The following is a 24,918-nucleotide window of genomic DNA, read 5'->3' as shown; positions in this document are numbered from 1 at the left end:
ATTTTGCCCATTGATATGAAAAATGCTACATAATTTTTTCTTTTATGCAATACACATGTGTGTAAAATATTTCATACATATATCTAACCATCACTTGTCTATAACTGTAACACCGAATTGATAGGTTTTCCTCAGTTTATTATTTCAAGTGCACTTACCTGGCCAAGCTGGTAGGGGGCTCTCTGGAACAGCTGGGGTGATGCACTCAATGGTGTCAAATGTTGGGGTACCCACAACCTCACATGGTTGCCCTGGAAAAAGTATCATAATCTTATATTTAAAGCAACTAAAAAAATAAATCTACTAGGAGATATATCAGCTACTATTTGAGGAAAATATTTTTAAAAAATCTATAGCATGTTGGACAATAGGCAAATTTTTCGCATTATTCTACGCACAAGATTTACCACAAACACACACAAACACATGCACGTACGCGTGCGCATGCACACACACACTTACCTCCAACCAGAACCCTTGGAGGTGTCCTGCCAGTGGTGTAGTTAAAGAACCTCCCCCTGATGGTGATACGGGTGCCTCCTCCTTCACTACCTCCGGATGGACTAACACCCAACACCTCTGTAACATTTACGGATAATACATACACAATCAGCTAATATCTGTGAAACATTTCAGAAAGTTAACACATTTTCATATCATCCACTCTGTATATTCTCCCTACAGTACTTGTAGACTGTGTCAGATTCATTTAGCCAATTTACACAGAAATTATGATCATAATTTATAACTGCTGACCAGCATGAGTTTGGAATCCGTACAGTTCAGACTGGGCACTGATTTGTATGTTTTCTTTTGTAGTCTGGGACCTGTGGAAAAAGGAAGAGTATTGATGTATTGCACAGATGTACAATTCCATTTTGTGCTGGAATTAGTTGGAAAAAGTTTAAGAAACTAATCATACTTTGTTTTGAATCTATTCTGAGAATATACATGCAGTTATCTTTACTAATCTGATGAATTCATTCATTTCCCAGGTTATAATATAAACTGTAATCATATTAGGTGTTTAAAACACATGACGAGTGTGGGCACTACAGTAACAGTGAAAGATACATACCTGCCACGGCTTCCACTGATGACAAAACTGCCATTGTGACTACCTGTAGGCAAAAAACAAACATGAGATGTTGATATTGTATAAAGAGCTTATATGTTATACACTCAGATAAATTTTGGAAAATCAATGACTCTGGAAATTAAGTCATGTTCCACTTAGAAGTGATTGGAGGAGTGAGCTATAGCTAGAATTTTATTGATACTCTGCTACTCCCAACCTTGTTTTTTTTTGTTTTGTTTTACAAACCAGAGCTGAATGTGTGATGTTTTTACCAATGAACTTGTTCTTGACTTGACATTTCAGGTTTCCCCAGTTGGAGTCAGCATCCAGCTGTATCCCGTACCTGTAAAAAGCACAACAAACATTTAAACAGTTACTGTAACTTAAAGTGTAAGAGAGCATCAGAAGATTATAGGTCCAACCACACAACCGAAATGCACTTCAAATAACAAACCATACTTCAAGCTTCAACAAATCTCTGTATCTTTGAAAAAGCCCTCATGCACAGAGGTTGACAGATTATTATAGACTTTTAAAAACTACTAGTACACATTTATACATGTACGTCTTCTGCTCACAAAAGGTTTTATTACAAGGTATGAAATGGACATCTAAATATCGCATATAATAAAATGCATCATAAATCATACATCATATTTACCCTACAATACAATTCTGTGAAAGATATGCATACTCACAGTTCTCCAGTTTCGTCGACCAAGTCACAAATGGCATTGCCAACATAAGCTCTGCAGAAAGAAAGCAACAGTTACAACCATCCCATCTACATGTACTTCCAGTATAAATCTTTAGCAGTGCATGGTTTCATCTTGATTAGTCTTCACATTCTTTGCTGTGACGTCTCCACCATAAATTCATGACACTGAATAATGTCTCCCTTCTCTCTGTACAGTAGTAGTACAATAAAAAGGCACATTTGTGATATCATGATTTTGCAGCAGAGAGGTCGGTCACATACATTTCAAAACCACCACAAACATTATTGGACACAAACTAGTAACTGTGAGACTCACAGTCAACTGTTAGGCTATATACGGGGTGAGGGTCACTGGTACAATGTACTTGACGTCAAGACCATGAAAAAAGAAACTGAAGGTTCCCACCTTTCGATGGTGTCTGCATCGCCCCCAGCTGTATTCTGGTACTTTGAAGTGAAGATCTTTCCACGAAAGTCCACAACAGTTCCTGGAATACAGAGCCACAAAACACTTAATGTTGTCATCAAATCTTGATTTTGAATAAAATTCTCCATGCAATTGATAAGTTTTGTAACATAACATTAATGTAGTGCTGTTACAATTTGTTAACCAAACCTAAGCGTTATGTTAATCAAACCTTGTTTGCATCATTTCAGAATTGCAATTGAATCTGAGATTATCTGAGAAGCTCCACATATTTTATGGAGGTATGACATCTTGGAACTCTTGTTTTCTGCATGGTCAATCAAGCCCTGACCTTTGACCTCCAAAACATCCTACTCCCTTGTCTCCTAAAATTGGTTTCTTACAGTTTCCCCCAAAAGTTTGCATACATAAGAGTAGTTTTATGGCTCCTATCACTCAATGCAAGTTAATTGGTTTATGAACTACGGTTCATTGTAGTAATTTCGCTAAAATAGTTTGTAAAACAACACATGCTTACCAGGAGGTCCAGATTTGGGGGTGATCCCGCTGATGTACGGTGTATGGCCATCCTCGTACTGCATTTAGGATAATAAATATTGCGTTTTGTTTGTCAATTGGTATTTAAAGAAAAACATAAACATGTCATACACCAGTGGCATTACTGTCGGTACTTCTGTTGACACTCGGAAAAACTTCGAGGATGAAAAAAGATCACCAGTCAGTTTTGTAAACAAATTCTTCCTGGAAATTGGGCACACGTGGTATTTGCGTTTGATTTGAAGTTAAAAATCGCACCATACGCCCCTAAGACTTATCATATACCTGATTCCTGAGATATAGATTATAATTACTCCCTACTGTTGTTGTTATAGACAGACAGAGAGGAACTTACCTCGAACTTGCACAGATCATCGTCAGCACTGCAGTGCTGCTCGTCCGGGAGCGGCGCGTCGTTCTCATAGAGCCGTAAATTGTACTCGCCCTCGGGGGCCGGCCTAGGTAGTGAAATACGAGTATTGATATGTTACTTCTCTATGGTTGTCGAAATTGAAAGAGAATACATTAGTACATATGTTGTGAAATTTTTTCTCCTTCCTTTGGTTCCATTTAAGATCACTCTTTTCATTTCTTTTGTTGTCAGTAGTCAATGCCACCCCTTCGCATTTCTGAGATGGAATATCCCATCATGAGCATTGTAACAAATATATATAGTAAGTAATGCTGACTACTCGTGATCATGACAAACATCTTTAGATTTCATTTTGCAACAGAAAAAAAAGAAAAGGACCATGGTTGTCAAAATAAGCATACTTTGGCATCCACTTTCCAGAGCTATAGGTCCAGTATTGTCGATTTAAATACTTAAAATGTAATGTTAGAAGTTGAAAAACAGTTGCTTCAAAATTCTAAGCCGGAGCCCGAGCGGGCAGTTTGAATGAACGAAAAATAAAAATAGAATAAAGAATGTAACGCCCTATCAAGAATATGTAAACAAAATTATGCTGATGATTGTCTTTTAAACATTTTGTGTTTTTTATGTCTTTTACATCAAACTTTTCGTTCTCGCAAACTCCCCGGCCGGGCCCCGGCCGAAATGTGTCCCCAGCATTACCTGGTGTCACAGACGATGGCGATGGCGGTACTCTGTTGTTTGTCCACGTCACACTCCACGGAATGGGTCCCGTCCTTGTTGATGAGGAAAACCTTGTTTCCAGCGTACTGGTCGGGAAAACCTGTCCGTATATCAAGATTCAAGCAAGTTCTATCAGCAGGACTGACAAGAAATCATCAAGTAAACGGACGCATACGGTTCAGTCAATCATATCTCAATTGTTTCTTTCTCATTCACGATGTTGTATTTCATTTACATTTTCTCGCAATCGGAAAGCTTGTCCGATTTCCTTTTAATTGGTACCCTATTTGGAATCATCATATATTTGCGTGTCAAGCTCCAGGGATGGTTCAACTTTATGACGCTACAAAGATGACTCACAAGTAAGAACTTTTCTAAACTTCCCGACGACCGTTGAAAACAGGTTGTCCTTAGTGCGTTTTAGTGAAAACAGTGTGTTTTGTTGATTCAAAAGTGCATTGAAAGTATACTTTACAATGTCGTAAGTTACTGTTTTAGTATTTCTTGGATAATGTAATGTCTATACACAGCTTACAAATATTTGTTGATCTCCTCCAGCTATACATGATGCAGGATGTGAGAGTGTGTTTTAGTAAAGGCAGGAAAAGCCTGTATTTCTTACCGCTGCCACTGATGGTTATCCGGGTTTTCCCCTCCAGGCTTCCCGCACGAGGGGAGATTTTCTTCACCGATCCGCCTGCATTGTGGCAAAGAAAATAGTTGAAATGTATCAGATACCTCCTTTGTAATTATATATATATAAAATGACGGGAAAATATTTCACTATATCATTAAACGCATAACATTCTCCATTCTTCTGTACGCAGGTTTGGCAAATATAATCTTTTTCTTTTGCTTCTTTATTTTCGTTCTTTCTCCGATCCCCCTTCTTTTCTTCTTTCTATTTTTAATGCGAAGTGATGTAGCTTAGACATCTTAATTAAGCTATTGTATACCTCTGCATACAGATATGTGTTCGCTAGAGTTTGTTTTGGCAGGTATTGTGTTTCATTTTTTATATAGGTTGCACTCTTCGTATCTCTACCCTGTACCTAAAAAGTGAACTACATTGTATTAGCAAAAGTGACCAAAATTATTCACTTTCTTTCACATCTTCAGAAAAATACACACCCGTTTCACTAATGGTAGCATTTATACCACAATTAAATCTGAACAAAAGAAGACAAGACGCATAATGGATCATTATATGCTTTGTTTACGCCTGAGGATGTTTACTCCCATTTGGTATTTTTAACGAATAACCCCGAAGGCAAGGCACCGCTCTGTGTAATAGCCTCTACCAGGCTTCGGGAGGCGACTGGAAAGAGTAGAAATCGGCCAAATAGAGAGATAACATGCCAGGCGAGTTTTGCTGCTCCGCTTCGGCAAACTGTTCTCTCCAGCAAAAAAACTCCCCTGGCATGCTATCTCTTTATTTGGCCGATTTCTACTCTTTCCAGCCGCCTCCCGAAGCCTGGTAGAGGCTAATGTGTAAGTAAAAGGCACTTCATTGTCTCTAATGTGTGCTTTCAGTATGACTGACGTCACAGAATCGGCAAATGACTGACTCCTTTAATAACACGTTTGTACTGGTACCAATCTGTAGGTAGACACAGTCTATTACAGGGCCAGGTGGGTTAGAATAAAGGGGCTACGTCCCCTCAAAAAAGCATCTGTAAAATGTGTGTGACCTGTTTAATAGTGTGGAATCTTATTATTAAAACATATGACCTTTCAATGTAGCATTAGAAAACTGATAGTATCTTTGGAAGGGTGTTTGAGTTAAGCTTTGCCGCAAGCCAATAGTGCATTAAGTCCGTAGACGTCTTCATCTTAGAATTTGGCATCTTAAATAATGAAATGGATTAATGTTCTTGAGCAAAAGATCTTATAAGCACATTGTACTATCTATTAGATGCTCACAAATCCATGTGAATGAAATAAAGAAAAATAAATGGTTAATGTGGCTGTAAGAGGGGTAAAGCAAAATAAAAATGAAGCTTTAAGTTACATGAAAAGTATACATAGAGAGGGGGAAACGGGACGCTTAACAGAAAATACTCGTACAACCAAAAATGTCAATAAGACAATTTCAAACTCATGGGATACAAACCCAAACCTAAGGCAAAAATTTCGTATTAAATTTGTAAGTCTGCACGTGACTTAAACTGACTGTATACGCCGTAACGGGTCTAACTTGACGTGCTCTGACATGTGTAGTGTTGTTATAATTTATTAATACATGATAATATTTTGCACATGCCAACAAAATTCAGTTAGATCCTGAAAACTTTGACCTTGAATATCATGACATCAAATGTATATAGAAAATTAATAGGAAAGGAAACGGAATCTTTGTAACAACGTATTCTTCTTAATCAATAGATAGACCTTGCAATTTTGTCCTTTTCTGCATTGATACAAAAACACAGTTTGCTATGTCCAATAGGCCTTTCTACATGTGATGTCGATACGTATTTTGTTTCAATGAATAAAAATTAAATCCCAAGGGACAAGTCCCTATGTGACTTGAAATAAATTATTAAAACTGCATCATTCATCTATTAGAAATATAATTTTTTCCTTTCTTTGTGTCCCAAGTCCCTGAATACCTATGCATTCAGGCATGTATACCCACCACTATACCCTGCATTAGCGTACATGTATGTGGCTATTGATTGAAATGCTTGCGTGAGGAGACTATATTGTAAGGTCTAGCTTTTTGTTGTAAGGATCAGAGCGGACTATACAAATAGAATAAGACGCCGTCTACAACAGATTACCATGGACTTACATAACGAACAACAGCCTGTGTGAGTCGTGAAAGTAGTGGAGCATGTACGAATTTGCGGGGACTGGACAAAGTACAGCTTTTCATTGTAGAAAAAAGTCTTTGCCTCAGGCCTTGTTCTCTGACGTCTAAAGAAGTCCAGAAACCCTTTGTCATCGCCTAATGATGTCTTCTTTACGCGCGTTTTGTCAATTTTGTTGTTGCATAATTTGGAACACAATCACCATGGTGATGATGTATTGTCTGAGAGCCTTTTAAAGTTTGTTTTTGGTAAACTTTGCTAGTCAGGTTGTTTTGGATTACCCTATTTTGTTTGATTTTTGGACTTCGTCTTCTTTCTTTTGCATGGGTAACGTTACAAAGACTTTTTTTTCTTCAAAGCAAAATATACGTTCACTTACAAATACCACCCTTAATTGTGAACTTACCCTTTTGAGAATTTTACATAATCTTGTAAAGTAAGATTACAAAATGGGACAGTAGATACTGATGAGTGTATTCTACTTTAAAGAGTATCATTCAACTATAATTACAAACGTTAGGACTGGTTTGAGGTACGAGTTTGCTCCCCGCATGTCCATTTTCCTCAACAAAAATAAACAATAACATTCAACATACAACAACCCTCAAGACTATACAAACAAACCCATGTACAGACCAGAACACGCAGTATTGTGTCCAACTGCTTATTTCTTCACAGCGGGTGATGTGGTATGTTTGTTTGATCTTACGCTCTATAAGGCTTCAGTAGCTGGAATTTACTGGGCTTAGTATAATTACGTCTTGCTTCCTGACCTAAAGGAAGAAGAGACCTTGACTAAATCCCTTATTCACCTTTATAGCGAACAGTAACAGCACAGGGGATCTAGACGGAATAGCGTTACCAAGGGGACCGATGTAAACAATGTTTTACCTGTCGGGTGCGGTTTTACCAATTGGCGACACCGATTCAGACAGGTCGACTATGGCGCGGTACTCGATCGTATATATAAGCATTCGTTTTGGTCGTTTTCGAGACATAATCCTTACTGTACTAATGTCAAAGAGTGTAATGACTTTTGGCGACGCCTCAGGTGCATTGCCGATTCGTATATCATTTCATTGGGCCCCTGTTGAGGGTGACAGTTCTTTGAAAGGCGGGGCGGTTAGAGAGCATGAAACGATTTTCAATCACAATACCTGCTTGAATCTAAATCCCTCGCCTAAATCCTTCTCTATCCTGTGTGTCTTGAATGGTATATATATATAGCATTTGAGGATCTATGATAACGTGGCAAAACTGAGTGTAAAATAGATGAAAACAAAATGAAACTTGTCACTATCAATGAAAGTTGTTTCAGCTCAGACACCCCAATTCCTCAATTGTTGAATAACTCTTTTCAGCATCAAATTTTCTTTCAACAGATTTTATTACCTTTATATCATAAAACTAGGTCAGTTACGTAAGAATGGAGCACATTAAAGTGCAACAATAACGTGGATAACATAATCGGATTACGTATAACAGCCAATGAAAAGCAGGGTGCTAGATTGTCTTCTTTTCCGAGGATATTTTAGGACCGTGCTTTCATCACGTTTGTACAGAATTGGGGCATGTTTTGTGAAATTTCCTTCCTCATCACTTCACAAACTGAAAGTGATATTGTCCAGTTTGGGAACTGCCTTTTTATGAAATAGATAAGGACAGATCTGAGGTTAATGAAATGTCCCGGGAAAATATCCTGTTTTGTAAAGTTTTACAGACGATTTCTTCATCTTTACGTCACAAACAGAAAACGTTATTGTTGGGTACGTGAAATGGCCTTTTAAAGAAAAAAAAAGGCAAATCTTCTCACAGAGATGCCCTGTCTTGTAGCTGCACGTGTACAGAACATGCTTTGAGCAATTGTCTTCTTCTTCACTTCACATATCGAAAATGGTATTGTGACCATTGTCTAATACGCGATGTGCCTTTTTCATGAAGAAACAGGGACAATTCTACAATACATGAGGCATTCCAAAAGTCATGCTTTGTAAGGGTGTACAAACATGTAGGACTAGAAATTAGAGCGCAACAATGGGTGATATAAAAATACAACACAATGTATATTTTGTGACAATGGTATATGTGTTTCGTAACTTCTTCGACACAAAGTCCACAACCAAACAAGATGTAGCCACTCGATGTTGTTTGAAGTCACGGAGTGCGTTTTTTTTATCTCAGCGGCAAGGAATCCTTGCGAAGGTACATTTAATACGGCAATAAAACAGACACCACAAGCTCGTAAAGATCGTAGACAGATAAACTTTCCCCAGCAGGTAGCGGTCACATATCTCATATATTATGTATCGTAAAGCATATATCACCGACATTGTCATCGGCGCCAGTTTTTCTAAGGGCAAGGTCATATACGTCATATATACGATCGTCAAACTGCATTGTTGAGATAGTAGTGCTTGTGTCCTGTTTTGTTACGGAAAAAGTTGGCTTAGATCCTTGTCGACGATTGTTTCTGTCATAGCCTACTACAAAATCCTACCGCATCAAACTACATGTACGACGAATATTAAAAAAGTGATGACCGCTTCCCAAAGAACGTCATACGACAGTTCAATGTTTTCATGTATGTTTTCATCTACTAGTATTCATCTTTTTATGAATATTTACCACATCTGTGAAAAGACTGAAATTGCAGAAGACCAGGCTGTACGCTTTGAATCACTAACACTGCAAAAGGGCCTGCTCTTGTCCATAACTGTGACTCTCTCCAAACATTGGACCTCCCTCCTTCATCGGACTCATTTGAGGAACTTCTGTGTTAAATAGAATTTAAAACCAAAACCTCAAGATTCTGGGATTATAACCTAAACCACACGTACAATACTAGTACCATGCCACGAATCACCAAATCACTTTGGTTCCGAATCGTTGTGGGCTGAATCAGGAGCTACGTACGTCACAACTGGTTGATTAACGATATGAAACCCCGAGAGGTGCTAAAGATTGATTAGCAAGAAGCCACCAGAAGGACACAAGAGACATTGACACCATGTCAACGCCCTCATTCTATCATATTTGATTAATACAAACATTACTAATATGAACTAAACAAAAGACATGCTGTAAAAGGTGTTGTAAATTTTATCACTAATGCATCAGATGACAACTCTTGTTATGAAAAATGCATCAAGAAGACATAGCTCCGTAAACATGGTGATTTTGCTTTGAAAGTAAACATTGTATATTCTTGACAAAGTTTTCCTATTGTATGATAAAGTTATGACTGACAAAATGTCCAACACACTACATGAATATATTTCTGGGGAAAATCCGGATATATGCCTGAGCTTCTGTGATAAAATCCTGAGCAAGATGCAAGATATTTCAACTACGAATTATTTTTTATACCCACTAAGAAGCGAATTAAGACTTCCGATACTTTAGTACGGAGAACATTACACGGGAATGAAGGCGTTTTTACGCCGTTGCGGTGCTCTGTTGTCTTCTGCCGTGCAGCCTGTTTTTGCCTCTTGCTCTAAAACTAATTTTGTTCAGAAGTCTTTCCCGCTTCTTTCCCTTTTTCCCTCACAATGATCACAAACAGAAATCTAAAATTTTTTATTCATTGAAATTTGCCACATTTGTGGAAGGATGTCAACTTGGAGACCAGATCGGCTGAAAAGTTTGAACCACTCACACCGGGATATCCCCGTACGTTTTCGACAAGAGTGGCGCTCAAACATGGGACCTCCAATCCAGTTTTACGCTCTATTCGAAAGGATATCCCTAACCGAAGTTAGGTACTCATTTCTACCTGAGACAAGAGAGGAAATAGGTTCCTTTCCAACCAGCAAAACATTGGATCATGTCGAACTCAGACCCTTCAAATTCTAACCCTAATCACAAGTCCACCTTGCAAAACGCGCCAAATCTAGACTGGAAGCTGATGCATAAAACCACCTGCCACCCGTCCTCTTGCGCAACATGCTCTGATGAAGAAATTTCATTTGAAATTAAAACGTTTTCAAGTTCTGTGTGCAAAACACAAAAGCACCCTCGCCATTTGCACCCTAGTTCTTACAAACACGAAATCGTAAGATGACTGTTTACGGTTGGTTCTATAGCTACGGCACCATTAGCAATATGAATGTCAAAGTTACTAGCCTCTAGAAACGTAGGTAGAGACGCCTACAGGCGCACAATGTCGCGACCAAGCAAGACACGATTTAGACCAACAAACGCTGGATACATTTGCATCAGAAAACACCGTCTCAAACACAGTTCTAGTCTAAACCACGTTATCACTACGCCTCGGATCACCATCTTATGAAGTATTTTTTTCTACCCAACATGAAAATTGCAAACATCTATGCGGTTTTTTTTCTAATATCAACCGTATTGAATCCGTGGCCTAAAGATGAACCTGTTACTAGCCGTAAAAAGGTACCGCAAGATCGTAAATATCATAGTACAGACATATCATAACTTTCACGAGCAGCTGGCGGTCATATATATCATATATTATGCATCGTAAAAAAATACCTCACCGGCAGTGCCCTCATCCGCGACAATCTCCACAACAAACGCCGTAAAACAGATCAAAATGGCCGCAAGATGAAGCGCTTTCATTTTAGCCATCCTTGAAATGCTCGTACTTTGCTTCCGATGTCTGGGTCTACTGAGGGTGCTCCATGCCGAAGCACCGTCGGCTCAAGCGGTCTTGAAAATGTACCAAGAACACGACTAGAGCCCGCTTTGTTCACCGGTATTAATGATGACAACGGCAGTGCACATCAGTTGTTAACCTTGCGTGATCGTGCTATTGTTCATCTTCAACTTACACGCCCTGGCCCTGCTATGTAATGGAACAGTCCAGGTGCGTATGGTGTTTCCTTAATCCCCGTTTGATTTCGGAATGGTTCACGTGATGAATAGGGGGTAATGCGTGCATGCTTATTTCAGCTGAGAAAACGTGGAACAACCCACAAGGACACGTGGGCAAGGCAACGTTTTAGATGGAAGGCATGAAGGGCACCATGGGGGGTTGCAAGACATCCCTTTGTGAATTTAAAGATGTTTAAAATCATTTTTCTACAGTGTATACCTTGGATTTCTTGTAAAACTGCAGCATTGAAGTAAATACGTCATGCACAATGCTATCAAACCATATATGCATAATTTAAAAAAATTAGTCGAAAACAAGGAGTTAAGGAAACCCCCTACGAAACCCTCAAAAGGTCTAACATCAAAGAAATTGTTGCAAGACACTTAATGCTATTGCTAGGTGATTACTTCTTTTCGGTTGATCGGCTTTCTATGTGCCTTTCTGTCAATTCATTCTTCCACCCTTTCAAGCAAGATCTCTGTGATGGGGTCAACGGCCTTAAGTACGGTTACACTGATCATCACCTGTCATGAGTTGGTAAACGTACCCTAAACCAGCCTAAATAGGTCTACAATATTGTTATCAAAGCATGAAAACGCTGTTGTAACGCTCGATCAACGACGTCAGTTAAAAGATATCGTTAACTAGTCACCAAACGTACGATATTGTTAACTAACTATAGTCACGAAACGTACGATATCGATAACTAGTCACCAAACGTACGATATCGTTAACTAGTCACCAAACGTACCATATCGTTAACTAGTCACCAAACGTACGATATCGTTAACTAGTCACCAAACGTACCAATAATCGTTAACTAGTCACCAAAACCTATCGAGGAGCAGATGCTTTAGAAAATGTAGATGGAAGGAAAACATTCATACAAGCGTTACAAACAATTCGGTCACTAGTTGTTACATATTCAAACCTTACCACAGTACGGTACGTCACACAGCTCCCATCTGGTCTCGGGATCCGTGGTGTAGCACCACACTCCGGGTTCGCCATCCGGATTCCGGCAGTAGTTGTCCTCCAGTCCGGATGACGGATATCTATCAGGCTTCTTGTTGTGTGAGTGCGGTGACTGACTGTCCCAGCGCTGGCACGTCTTCCCCGTGTTGGTGACAGAGACTGTGGTCCCTCGGTAGGCCTGCCCTTTCCCTACCTGGCAGGATTCTAGTAGATGGGGAAAATATCACGAATGAAGTTCACGAACATGAAACATATCATAACTTTAGAAGAAAAAAAAACTGACCAAAGCATATCCAGAACACAAGATACAAAACTGGAAGTTCTACCAGTGAAAGCAACCAGGGGGGCCAAAATCTAATCATTTCATCACTTAATCTAGGGGATCCATAATTATCTAGATCGCCAGATATTTTGATTGTTTTTTTTTTAAGTTCATTTTTTTTATTCATTTCATTAGAAAAACAAAATCATGGCATAAGAAAATAAATGACGTACACGTATGACCACAAAACTGATACATAAAACCGGCAGACAGTAGAAATAATGAGAGATTAATGAGACCCCCCCCCCAGGAGAATAAATGATATTTTGATTGTTTGTCATTGGCAAAAAGACAATACCTTCCTAACATTGACTTCAAGTTGTGCATTGCCTGGTCCATAATTATATAGACAACAGTGATTCTAGGATTTAGGGACGATCCTTGTCCTACTGCATTCGCCAGCGTTTTTGTTGTTGATTTTAGCTTTAAAATCTATGCGATGACAAGGATGTTCATAATTTATCAACAACATCATTATGATGTTTTTGTGGGTATTTTCACTTGCCATGTAAGAATACTGAGGATAAGAACAAGGAACACAACTCTGATCCAGATCAGTCAAGGTCTTAATTTCTGAAAGGTGTTTCAAAACCCCAGCGGCGGTTTGGAAGGTCGCCTGGGAAACTACCGGTCGCGCTTTATTCTTCTGTAAGAACTCTATCTATCGGAAGTTTAAGGAGAACCCTGTAGATTAGGAAGGATTTTAGGTCCTATACACGTGGACTTAAGATCGGTGTGTACGTGTGTGGTGTCTTGTCGTTAGGATTATATTTCAAGCAACCCTTAAGAATATGCCACATTCAATAACTGACCACAATATCATCAATCGTAGCATCTTAACGAAAAACAACTCTAAAACGAATTTTTTTTATAAATTTACCACGCTTATGGCCTACTGTACGCATCCTGATTTCGCATACCGCAATTTCAATGACATTAGTGGTTCAGGTTTGTTGTTCATTTTGTACTGAAAAGTGAATGAAATATGAAAATTAAGAAAACTAAACGGAAAACACAATAGATCACATTCGAAAGGAATCAACAAATGATGATACACAAAAAAGATATGCCTCTACCAAATGGCAACAAAATGGCGACAGGAACAAAGAAGAGAAGACAAAGATTGTTTCTGTCATTCGTCTCTTCATCCTTCATCCCTCTAGTACCATGGATGAGTGTCCGTACGTCAATGACCTCACCAAGGCGATCGATGATGTAACAACTTAGCGTGAGTCGACGTCAGCGGAACAGAACAATTCACCTGTCATCCCTGCTACGTGACAACACGCACGCGCGCTTTTGTTCCCGCGTGTTGGAGATGATCACGACATAACCAACGTCATTGACCTCCAAATGTCCCGAAAACAACATCAGATCTTCAAGCGTATAAGAAAGGGGCATATTGTAAATGTCCATCTCTTTTTGGTCTTTTCTTCGCCCTGTGCATATCTTCAAAACATCAACCTCTCCCATACACACACATCATTAAGAAAGTTTACTACGTGAAAACATCGTAATGATATTCCCTATTTCCATCCATTTGAACGTTATTGCCCTACAGTAATATTTTCAACTTATAGTATTTACATCTGCAAGGACCGTTGAATCCACATCCAATACTTGTTTTCTGGGTGGTACCCTAAATATCGCTCCAGGTCCTTTCAGTAACTGTCAGAATGGCATTTTGCCCCATGAATGTCGATATACATTGGGACAGTGTTGTTTCAACTGAGTAAGTGACTAAACTTTGAAAAATCTGGTTTCCAAGCCCCAAAAACTGAATTAGATGCCATTAACCGTTACAGAGATTGAAAACTATCAAATCCTTGCATTTCTACGCGGATAAAGTAAGCTTACCGTCAAAACCTCTTTTTGTCCTTTGCTTACTACTCAGAGTCAAAGTTAGAACCGCAGAACACAAGATTGTGCTGTGCGTGGCAACGGGCGCCTTTAATTTGCATAAATGAGATTGACACTCCTTTATAGCTAATCCCTTGTCTAAGGCAAGTTTTGTAAGATCTTACTAAAGTTTGATGTTGCCATGGCAGCTGTTTTGGGTGATATGATGTCACCACAGTAAGACATGAGATATACAAAATATCCTTCAGCGTCTGTTGTAGTACCAAGACAATATAATCCCTCTCTCTCTAGCATGAAATGGAAAGTTTATCTGAGTTGGTAAATTTCTTTTTTGAGTTGGAGAACAGTTTGATTTTCTTCACATAATCCCTTCATTTTAAGTTGGAATATGTTCTTTATGTACTAGCTTATAGGCAGTTTTCGCAATCTGGAAAAACCACAAGCGTTGGCAGGGCGTGTGTGTAGCTAACTCTACATCTATTGGGGCTAATATCAAGCAAGCAACAACCTTAAGTTGATGCACAAAAACATGACTTCAAAGAAAAGTAATAGAGGGTGGCCTTCCTTAGATACGCATGTTGTTTGCGTACGATGATTAAAAATTAATATTCCATTAGGGATGAATGTACTTTTGTCATTTCAAGGTCCTTAAACTAAAAGCGGCATTAGGCCGTACCTTCGACGCTTCTATGCCATTCCATCACGTAGGCATACCTCTGCTAATTCGATGTGAATTGGCCTAAAGAGTCACGCAATACATGCCACATCGAAGCTTCATGATAAAACGTTATCTCCTTTTCAACATGTTCGGTTGAATTACATGGACCTGTTGATGATAGGATAATTTAAACTGTATGATTTCCTGTTATACAAATGTATCAATCAGCTCGTATAAATAACAAACGAAATAGGGAACAAAAAAAGACAATCGTGTAACACAAAACGTCACAAAATTCGCTCTTTTTGTGTGAAAATTCGTTGAGCGATCTGTCCAAGCTTGGGTCTCTCATCGGTTACAGAGCCTCTAGTGCAAAAGGCGGGTGTAATACTTAAGGCCCGTATGAATGGTTTGAAATTTTCCAAGCTATATTCGATATGTGCTTGTTGCAATGCGCCAGAATGGGAGAAATGATCCATCCACATGACAGGCAATGGTCAGCGCAACCGCTAGGACGTTGAACCCATCACAGAGATCTTGCTTGAAAGGGTGGAAGAATGAATTGACAGAAAGGCCCATAGAAAGCCAATCAACCAAAAGAAATATCTATCTAGGGTTCGAGTTGCAATTTGAGGGTCTTGAAACAATTTTCTTCAATGTTAGACCTTTCGCAAGTTTAGTAGGGTGTTTTTTCATTGGGGCTTGATAGAATATTGTTGAGTGATCTGTCAAAATTATGGTCGCAGCCTTTAGTGGAAAAGTGGGGTGCACGTGTACATGTCATGCACTTCGTGTCCTTGTTACCAATGAAATTCAACATGTCAACGACCCAAATTGGCGTAATGAAGGTGAAATAAAAATAAAGCAATGAATAAATCATTGTCAGTAACGTCTTTGATCTAAAGATTCACCCAAGTGTTATCCTCACGCTTAATTGAGTTACGTCAGTATCTTTAGAATTTCAAATTGTGACACAGAACAGATGCGAACATCCTTTTATTGCAAGGTTGAAAATGAGAATGCATTTTTCTTCTCCGTTGTACACATGTGCAATTTATGTTCACTGAGGTAGAAGAAGAACTAGCTGGCGGTAACGTCTGCAATTTCTCATGTTCTTGCTGTTTCTTTTCGGCAAAGTATGTCGTAGGTTTGAGAAGAAACAGCAATCGTTTAATTCAGCCGTCGTTTCTTCCCAAATATAAATCTACGACCTATGGCACAATAGCCACGAAATATGTTGTATGAGGCTTAAAATGGACAAATTTGAGCCCAGGTGAATATTCTTCCACCCTCTCTCAAGATTTCTGTGATGGGTTCAACGTCCGAAAGGTTACATCAAACATCACCTGTCACATCGAAAGTCCTTGTGAAAAGGGTGTTGTTGAAGAGACAATAATGTCTTTGGGCTGTTAACTGATTACTTCTTTCATTCACTATATAATCCACGGACCTTGGGACTCCTGTTTGGTAAAACATATCCATGGTAACGAAATTCCTTAAGGCTAGCTATTTTCATCTTTTCATTAGTCGACACAATGCTCGCAGAAATTGGTATTCGAAAAACAGGATAGAAGCATAAAGAATCAAACAGAGGAGCAAATAGAGAATATTAGAATTCCATAGCGTGTTGAAATTGCGGTTTAAATGGTCTATTCTACCACCTATTTAATCTGGAATCCTTGAGACTCGTGGACTGTTGTTGCGCTACCATGGTAACTAAATTCCTCGGGCTATTTCTGCCCTTTCCATCAGCGCGCAAGACGTCCGGAGACAAAGACATGTGCGTCAGAAATCCCAAATGTCGCTTGTCTAAGATCGAGGCCCGTCTGTGGCTGTAATCCGTATATTACTGCCTTTCGGTCATTTTTTTCGATATATAACGTTGTATTTCATTTATTAGAAACGAAAAAAGTGAGGCAGTGCATTTTACGCACACGTTTTATGGCGCAAACGTCTTTGTTTACTAATGCAGTCTCCCTGATATTTTAAAAAACATCACTTAAAAATGTGTGTCGAGCTTCAAGAGATGCGAATAGAGAAGGATATTTGGGGAAAGGAAGTATGTTCTTTCTGGCTATAGATGTGATGTTGTGGCGGGAAAATTTATGAAAATTTTCATAATTTGCATTGTTGTTTTTTGAACCGTGGTATTGGGTGCTTTTCGGTGGAAAACATCAGCTTAGGTTATTCTTCAGCTAACTGAAACATTTGAATTTTTGAAAGACCTGCCATGCTCTAGTATTCAAAATATGTTCATCATCACCGCCATTTTACCGTTATCAGCTGCACAGGCGCACCACGGGATTAAGAATGGAGACGTTTTGCCTCCAGTTCTAAATTCTTTAGCTTTAATTACAATAATGAGAAATACAGAAAGGAGGCAAAAATGTGGGATGATACTTTCATCACAAAAGCAAAGAGATAAAAAGCAATAAGGAAGGCGTTGATATTTTAAGTAGGATTTGTATGGCGACAGAACGAATAAAGTGGAGACTGCATAAAACCATGGCATGTCCAGAATAGAGGAGGAAGTTTTGTTGCAGCAGCAAGAAAATCGACTAGGAGGTACTTTCCAAACAGAGGCTTAGGCTTTGACTTATTTTTGAAGAGTTTTATTCATTTTTTTCAAACTTTCTTTTTCTTTACTGGTATCTTTTTAGCCAGCTAACTTCGTACGTCAAGTGGATACTGCCCTGCCAGTTAGATACAAACAAAAAATACCTCCATTTGATAATTAATTGGCCATACAATGTTCATAAACTCAATGTGATTTTCGCTGCGTGTTAGAGCGATCTCATGTAAGATTTTTGCGCCAAAAATGCAAATATGAATACATGTGTATAATTGAAATTTTCTCATCAAGATTGTCATTTTCAATAACTTTCAACATATTAGCGTCGCTATTTCGCTTTTCCGGTGACTCACAGCGCGAGAATAATTAAGTTGTGCCAGGCCCGCTGTATTTTAGCAGGCTCCTAAAAAGAATGTAAAGCAACGTACAGCGGTTTTCGTTCGGGTATCTTCGGCAGCTTCAACATGTTACAATTGCGGCGAAACTATGTATATGTTGGTCTTTACTCACCAAATGTTACTATGAACCCAGCAGACTTATAGCGTACGAAAATGTGTAAAACAGCGATTTTTAAGATAGTGAAAATCATACATAATATCGCTTTAACACTGTAATACTCCACACGGTACATCCCGCACACATCTTACAAATCTTATCGCGTCGGTCGCACCGTTTTGTCCGGACAGATCGCCTGCACACTTCTGACCCACAATAATGTCACGCATGTCCCGAACACGTGCCGAATGGTCATTACGTCCTTATCAGTGTGGCATGCAGATAACTACAGTAGCACGGTATAGGTAGCTACGGGCGATTCTAAGAAGGGCGGGAGACAGGGGTGATGGTGTTTAAACATCGCATACAACAGTCTAGTTCCAATTTTGAAGAACGGGAGTTTCTAAACAGAGCGTATACACACTTGCAACAACTTTTTTTAGCTGATTCTTCAACAAACAGGTGGTTGGAAGCGTTAGCGGTTTATCTTAAGGACGGCGTCTTTTCCTACCCTCCGGTGTGGATTAGGAGTACATTATCGGGGATTAGGGGAGGTTCTGGAATTCTATAGTCTCGATATCAGACTCTGTAGGATCCTAAAGGTTATCAAAACTGCGTTTGTCGGATCCGTACAATGCAGACAATATGCTATAGTCCGTAGGACTAGAACAACTAGTCAGGGAAGCATGTTTGCTGCGTCGAAAGACTCTGCTTGACGCTTAAATTATTTACTTGTCATCTTTACTCATTTTTTGAACACTTATACAGTACAAGGATACTTTTGCATTGAGCTAATCGATCTTTCTCCAGAAGGTACGAAAGTGATAAAATGGGCAAGTACTATTCATAATATGTTACCTAACTCGTTACCTAACCAGTTACCATGGTAAAATTATGACGTATTTACACCATTATCTACCATTGTTTTTGAAATCCTTGTCTTGAATGAGGATTTGGGAAATTAAGTTTGACATTTGAAATGATTTATTTTCGTCAAAGAACCCTTTTGTCTCGACTTTAGGGTTCTATTACACTAAAATTAGCTCAGAGATTCTAAGATACACGTTAACAATACACCCATAGTTCACATATGCAGGTAGGGTTAGTAGATTGTGTAACGCCTTCATGACTTATTCAAAGCTTTCGAACTACTGGTTTAAAACTTCCGGGGCGCCATTGTCTGTTTCTGTAATGTATACCGCCTCGTGTTTTGCTACACGTAGAATCTAGGACACTTCTTAACACTTTCATTTGCTTCACAAGGAACAGTAATCCTTCTATGTACTCTCTAAGAGTTTTCTACGACTTAGGGCTCTCTGGAGATGTCCTCTGATGTAGGTCTTCAATATTCAGTTTCTTAAGGAAGATTTTGGGTGGGATTTTTGAATTGTCTTTCTGACCTTTAACATTTTCACAGCTTTGAGAAACACTACGTGAAGTCGTAAAACACTAGTCAACTGTAAAAAGTATAATTAATCATCAGCTGTTCTCTTGTCTGCGTTGTTGTGTTTGCGTCACATCCTTATAATTTTCACCCTTCTGTTTGTGGTTTGTTATGACAGTTGTCATGGTAACCAGGTAGGATGAAGATATATCCCCCGCTGTGACATAATGGCGTGAAATGTCAGGCCCTGTGGCAGCGGGTCTACCCTCAGGTAAAAAGTGACAAACGCTAAAACCTTCCCAAATCCCAAGGCTTTGGAAGTGACAACACCAAAAGTCGCTTCAGCGAATGTATCCTAGATTTTAAATGTTCACTGGGCGTTCCTGTCAGTGTAGTTTCGCTATACCCTAAAAAACTCGAAAATTTCACGTATACTAATTCTATTCTATCTCTTTTCGATGGCTCAGTATTTAGTCCTACACGTAATTAATCATAGTGTTTGACATGGTTGACTTCTGCACCTTTAATGTATGTAGTTTGACTTCGTATCTAGATCTACATACGAGTATTCGTCGCCTTCTAGGATAAAGCATAAATCTCAAGAAAGACAGCATATCGGGATATTGGTGTTCCGTTTTGTTTTCCCGCCCTTTTCGCAAGATATCGTCTGATAAAAGTGTCAATCTTTTTGACACGCGCGTTTGGGCCGGACACCGGCGGCGATGGTCGGTTCACCCTGCCGTAACCGGCTATGTCAGTTACGTTAGGAGGGGTTTAAAAACGTGGTTTTAAAACAACCTTGGTTTTAAAGTATGGGAAGCGTTCAACAAAGGATTTATATCTTGTTTACAGTCTCAAAAAAGTCACATTTTGTAAATCACAAGAGTTTAGTTGCCCGTAGAAATAAACTGGTAAAATATCTCAATTTTTAAGCTCACAGAAAGTTGATGCACAAAATGCACTGGGGTCTCTAACACACATGCTATGTTCACATACAGAGAATTTGTTTTTCATTGACAGAAAGATATGACTTAAACCGTTCAGTTCTGTGGTCTGCTATTATATTCTTTCGCCTCTTTGCTTCGTCATTCTCGATCTATCGACCGTGTTATCATCATTTATACTGCATGAATGGTCAACAAACTCGAGGCACGAATGAAGATAATCTTGCGCTACGACTATTTCTCTTAGACCCTCGATGCGTTGTGTCTGTGGGTTAAACACACATGATTACCAGTACCACAAAATAGCTGTGGATACATTCCTTAGGGACTCGTACATTGTTGTAGAGTTCAGGATATCGTTGCATGCTGTGTGTTTGTTGGCCCCAGATTGTGTCGGTTTGTGTGGCTACAAGTTTACACAACAAATTTGACCGTTCAACCCACCGACAACCGGAGTCAGCCTGCGATCACCACGCAAATCAGGCAACCCTGTCTCGTTCTAAACTAAACTTAGATGTCGCCAAGCCTATAGCCAGTCCTGAGGCCTCCCTTTAAAAATACCTGTATTCTTCACAAGCATGTCAATCATTCCCTTCACGCATCTCAAGTCTTTAAGCAGAAATTCCAAAGGAATTTTGTATCATCACAATTGTAGTTATGAAGGACACACGCAGGCCAAGAAATGAATTTCAAATGTGTCCTGTACCCTCGTTCTTGAAGAAGAATACGAGGATATTTCTGGGGGCAATGTTTGGGTATGTATACAGACAAAACTTTTAGAGTGTTAAGCCTGAGATTGTTATCGGCTTTCCTATTTTATGACGACTTTTGGCGGACATGTCTGAAATCGTGACAGACAAGCTTGCCAAGTGCTTTGCATTTCTGCACTCCAAGCCAACAATAAGAAATATTGACAAAATACGACGTAGCGAAGACACAACACAAAGGTTGGGGGAGAACGAAACGAATGACTCCCATTTCTTGACGCTATCAGAGTGCCTTGTCATGGTCTCTAGATGCTGCTGGGAATAAAAACCACCCTTCTAAAACGTACAGAACTAGAAAAAAAAGAAACAAACGACAAAAAGACAATCAACTACACAAAAAAGTGCTTGGATGGTATACGTAGAAAACCCTTCCCCGAAATATTTATACAACATTACGTACAGGAAATGGTGTTTTCAGTTGTACTTTCGTGGTACTACTATCATATGTAGTAGTGATTAGTAGAAATTAACGTTGCCATATAACTGTGGAAAACGTTAAACAAACGTTTTGTCTTCCTTTTGTTTTGTCAGCAATGATCTTCGTTTGTCTTTCTTTACTGTTGTAGCGTGTAAAGGCAATTAGAGGCTCATTAAGCTCATAAGTACGTACATGCGAGACAAATGTCTGTTTTCCACAATAATTTGACTGAATCCCCATCACTAGTCCTACCTGTTCTAGTCCCAGAGGAATTCTAGACACGCCTCTTTATGTTTGGCTGTTTGTCTACAAGTTGCACCATTGCACAAACCATTCGCGAGCAAGACAATTCCCCAAAGTATTCATATTCAAAATATATCCGTGGTCTTTTTGTTTAGGGGAGGGCAAACCTGTTAAGTGTATACGCAACTATCTTGAATTTGTCAGAATACAGGTTGTACATGTATTGCTGTTGAATTTCATACCATAATAGACAAATGAATAATCGTTTTCTCTATCTCATAGGGTCTGGCCATGGTATAACGTTATATGATATCTTGTATTCTCCTAAGGGAACGCGCATTTGATAATTTTGCAAGTGATATGCCATGGGATTTTCAGTGATATGTGATTTCAGAATCGTCATCATTTCTGTGACAAAAAGATTCCCAAACAGAGAAAATGCAACATACACAAGAAACTACTCTCACAAAAAAACTAAAATTATCATAAACATTACACACAAGATTACGATGGCTTCGTACTTATATTTGATATAAAATGAATCTATTTACCAATTTTCAGCCTCCAATTTTGCAACGTAAAATGGAACAAATTGCAATGGCAGATGTACAAGAAACAGTAGACCTTTTTAAAAGAAGATAACAAAAAAATTAATCTTACCTTCGTTGCCGGTAGTCGATGCCAAGACGCCCGCGAGAAACAACAGAACCGCCGCAGACCGCATCTTGGTCCCTAGGCTGCCTAACACCGTCCGGGGAAGGCTTCTTTCAGTGCTCTCTGGTTTAAGTAAAACTCTCACAAGTAAATCTACCTGTATGACAGCTGTAAATATGTAGACGCCGTTTGAAGAGGGGACGAGCCCCGTACCTGTACCTAGAAGTCAGGTCTAGAGGCTGTTGAATTCCGGCAACAACCGGCTTGAAGGGTTCAAGTGCGGGCGGCTGTCTTCTCAACCGTCTCACAGAGAAGGTTGTCGGAGACAGGTGTGTTTCCGGTGATGTAAGGCACCGGGAGTCTCTCAAGTCATGTTCGGCAGCAGGGGGATTGAGGGGGATAATTTCCACTAGGAACAGTCCATTATTTCATTTTAAAAGGGGACAGAAAAATTAAGACTGACACATTTCGTTCATCATCTAAAAATCAACTCGTGAAGTCAATGACGAAATACCATTTCAGGATAGCAAGTTATATTCCTATCTTTATGTTTACTTTTGTGCATGTCACTCCAAACAAATTAAAAAACCCTCTTGACAAGCCATTATCTTAAATTTATGGCCCTCATTAAAGCACTGAAAATCAAACGTCTACGGTGATACCTCGCTAAGGGGTGAAAAAGCAAAGGTGGTTCTAACTACAATGGGGACTAAGGACTTTTCGACGGCCAATTCAGTTCCCTTACTTCGTTTCGTGTGTGCAAATATGTACTTATCCTTTGATCGGATGATGTTCAAAAAGGCGATTGAGAAATGCCTCATGACATAAGCACCTTGTCCGACTGCTATCACAGATGAATGACCTACCCTTCTTTTGAAATGGTACCGTCCAGGTGGTTGGGTGACCTCTTTTGGCAGACAAAAGAAGAGTCTGAGGAGGATCATAATGGGGTGTAAGAGTATCCCGGATAGACTATTAGTAACTAAGTAAGCTTTGTGATATTGCGTAGTTTTGTATCTGCGATTGCATGATTATTTGGAAACGGCACAGTTTTTTTTGGAGAAGGGACGTGAAGTTGGCGACGTCATGTAACGTTATGTGATGCCACGCCAGAAAAAAACGTGAAAAAAACGTGAGTGCAAGAAAGACGCATCACGACAGAAAACACATAAATCATTGACAGAAAACTATATTTTAGGACGCCGTCTTTGTTGCGGTAGGTATTTGTGCCACTTTATACATCACTGACACGGCAGTCGCGCGAAACACAGGACAAGCATGTAGCGTTATAGTTCAAAAGGAAGGACAGGATCTGAAAAAAAGTGTGAAAAGATTGGCTTTAATTCAAACCAAATATTAGTACGTTAACTTTATGAAGTATACTAGTAGCACATAATATCTTCCAGGTTATATCTTGTTTCAAACCACGCCAGAGTGGTGGGTTTGCACATAGTAATACTTCGTTTGTTTATGTGGAGAAATCCCGGCCTAAGGAGAATTTGGTAACGGCTCCCTGGTAGAGAAGAAAAGATTGTGTTGATGTAGGAGATAGTACCTGCATGTTGTCTCAACAAAGCTGGCCTCGGGGATTACGTACAAAAACAAACTCCGAAAGAGCTAACCTCTACAGATGCACCAGTTTGCACTACACAACGTGAACTGTCGTTAAGGATAATAAATTTGATATTTTATTAGAATGGTATGATGCCCTTCCATGTTATAAGAGAGATGACCTGATTTCTAGTCGACCGAGCGGCCGAACGAACCGTCCGAATGAAACCAACATAAGAACACCATCCCTTTAGTTTTCTTTTTTAAGATGCAACATTTATGGACTTCTGTAGCAATGTAAGCTATGTCAGCCTCCAAGTTACGTACTAAATGTAACGTTATGGGTGATTTACCAAGCGAAGTGACACTCCTGGCGTAATGACCTTGCGTCCGTTGACCCCTCACATTTAACACAATAGCAACAGGCGTCACCTTCCGTAAAGACACACCCGGGTTGCTCATCCCTGTTTACGGTGTCAGTTTGATGGATGGAGTAGTCATTAATGGTAAACAGATTAACAGTGCCACTCAAGATCTGTTCTCTTTGACCTCAAGATAGGCCA

The 24,918-nt window shown here is 39.3% G+C and overlaps 2 protein-coding genes across 2 annotated transcripts in view; both read right to left on the bottom strand.

Annotated features, from left to right (window-relative positions):
• LOC109469159 (fibrocystin-L-like) overlaps positions 1-11,302 on the bottom strand; it is a 55,666-nt gene extending 44,364 nt beyond the window's left edge. The window contains exons 1-12 of the mRNA XM_019767567.1: positions 11,175-11,302; positions 4,479-4,553; positions 3,836-3,956; positions 3,116-3,218; positions 2,741-2,798; positions 2,203-2,284; positions 1,777-1,827; positions 1,351-1,421; positions 1,079-1,121; positions 757-827; positions 463-579; positions 159-251 (exon numbers count right to left, since the gene is read on the bottom strand). Of these exons, the coding sequence (XP_019623126.1) occupies positions 159-251; positions 463-579; positions 757-827; positions 1,079-1,121; positions 1,351-1,421; positions 1,777-1,827; positions 2,203-2,284; positions 2,741-2,798; positions 3,116-3,218; positions 3,836-3,956; positions 4,479-4,553; positions 11,175-11,265 (976 nt within the window). The 5' untranslated portion in view covers positions 11,266-11,302. The remainder of the gene's footprint in view (positions 1-158; positions 252-462; positions 580-756; positions 828-1,078; positions 1,122-1,350; positions 1,422-1,776; positions 1,828-2,202; positions 2,285-2,740; positions 2,799-3,115; positions 3,219-3,835; positions 3,957-4,478; positions 4,554-11,174) is intronic.
• Positions 11,303-12,437: 1,135 nt separating this feature from the next.
• On the bottom strand, positions 12,438-23,199 carry LOC109469158 (putative apolipoprotein(a)-like protein 2). The gene is made up of 2 exons (XM_019767566.1): positions 22,811-23,199; positions 12,438-12,691 (listed from the first exon to the last, which is right to left on the bottom strand). Exons 1-2 carry the CDS (start codon positions 22,872-22,874, stop codon positions 12,438-12,440), a joined length of 318 nt encoding a protein of 105 aa, XP_019623125.1. The 5' UTR covers positions 22,875-23,199.
• Between the last annotated feature and the right edge of the window lie 1,719 nt (positions 23,200-24,918).

The sequence above is a fragment of the Branchiostoma belcheri genome, unplaced genomic scaffold, assembly GCF_001625305.1.
Source record: "Branchiostoma belcheri isolate BF01 breed outbred unplaced genomic scaffold, Haploidv18h27 scaffold20, whole genome shotgun sequence".
Lineage (NCBI taxonomy): Eukaryota > Metazoa > Chordata > Leptocardii > Amphioxiformes > Branchiostomatidae > Branchiostoma > Branchiostoma belcheri.
The sequence above is the reverse complement of the archived record's forward strand: the minus strand, read 5'-3'. Positions and strand labels throughout refer to the sequence as shown.

What these genes read in the sequence shown, in the direction of transcription:
- LOC109469158 (XM_019767566.1), bottom strand. Translation starts at nt 22,874, where the DNA reads ATGCGGTCTGCGGCGGTTCTGTTGTTTCTCGCGGGCGTCTTGGCATCG. An exon ending in ATCGACTACCGGCAACGAAG is followed by an intron (nt 12,692 to 22,810) that starts GTAAGATTAATT and finishes CCCATCTACTAG; the next exon opens with AATCCTGCCAGGTAGGGAAA.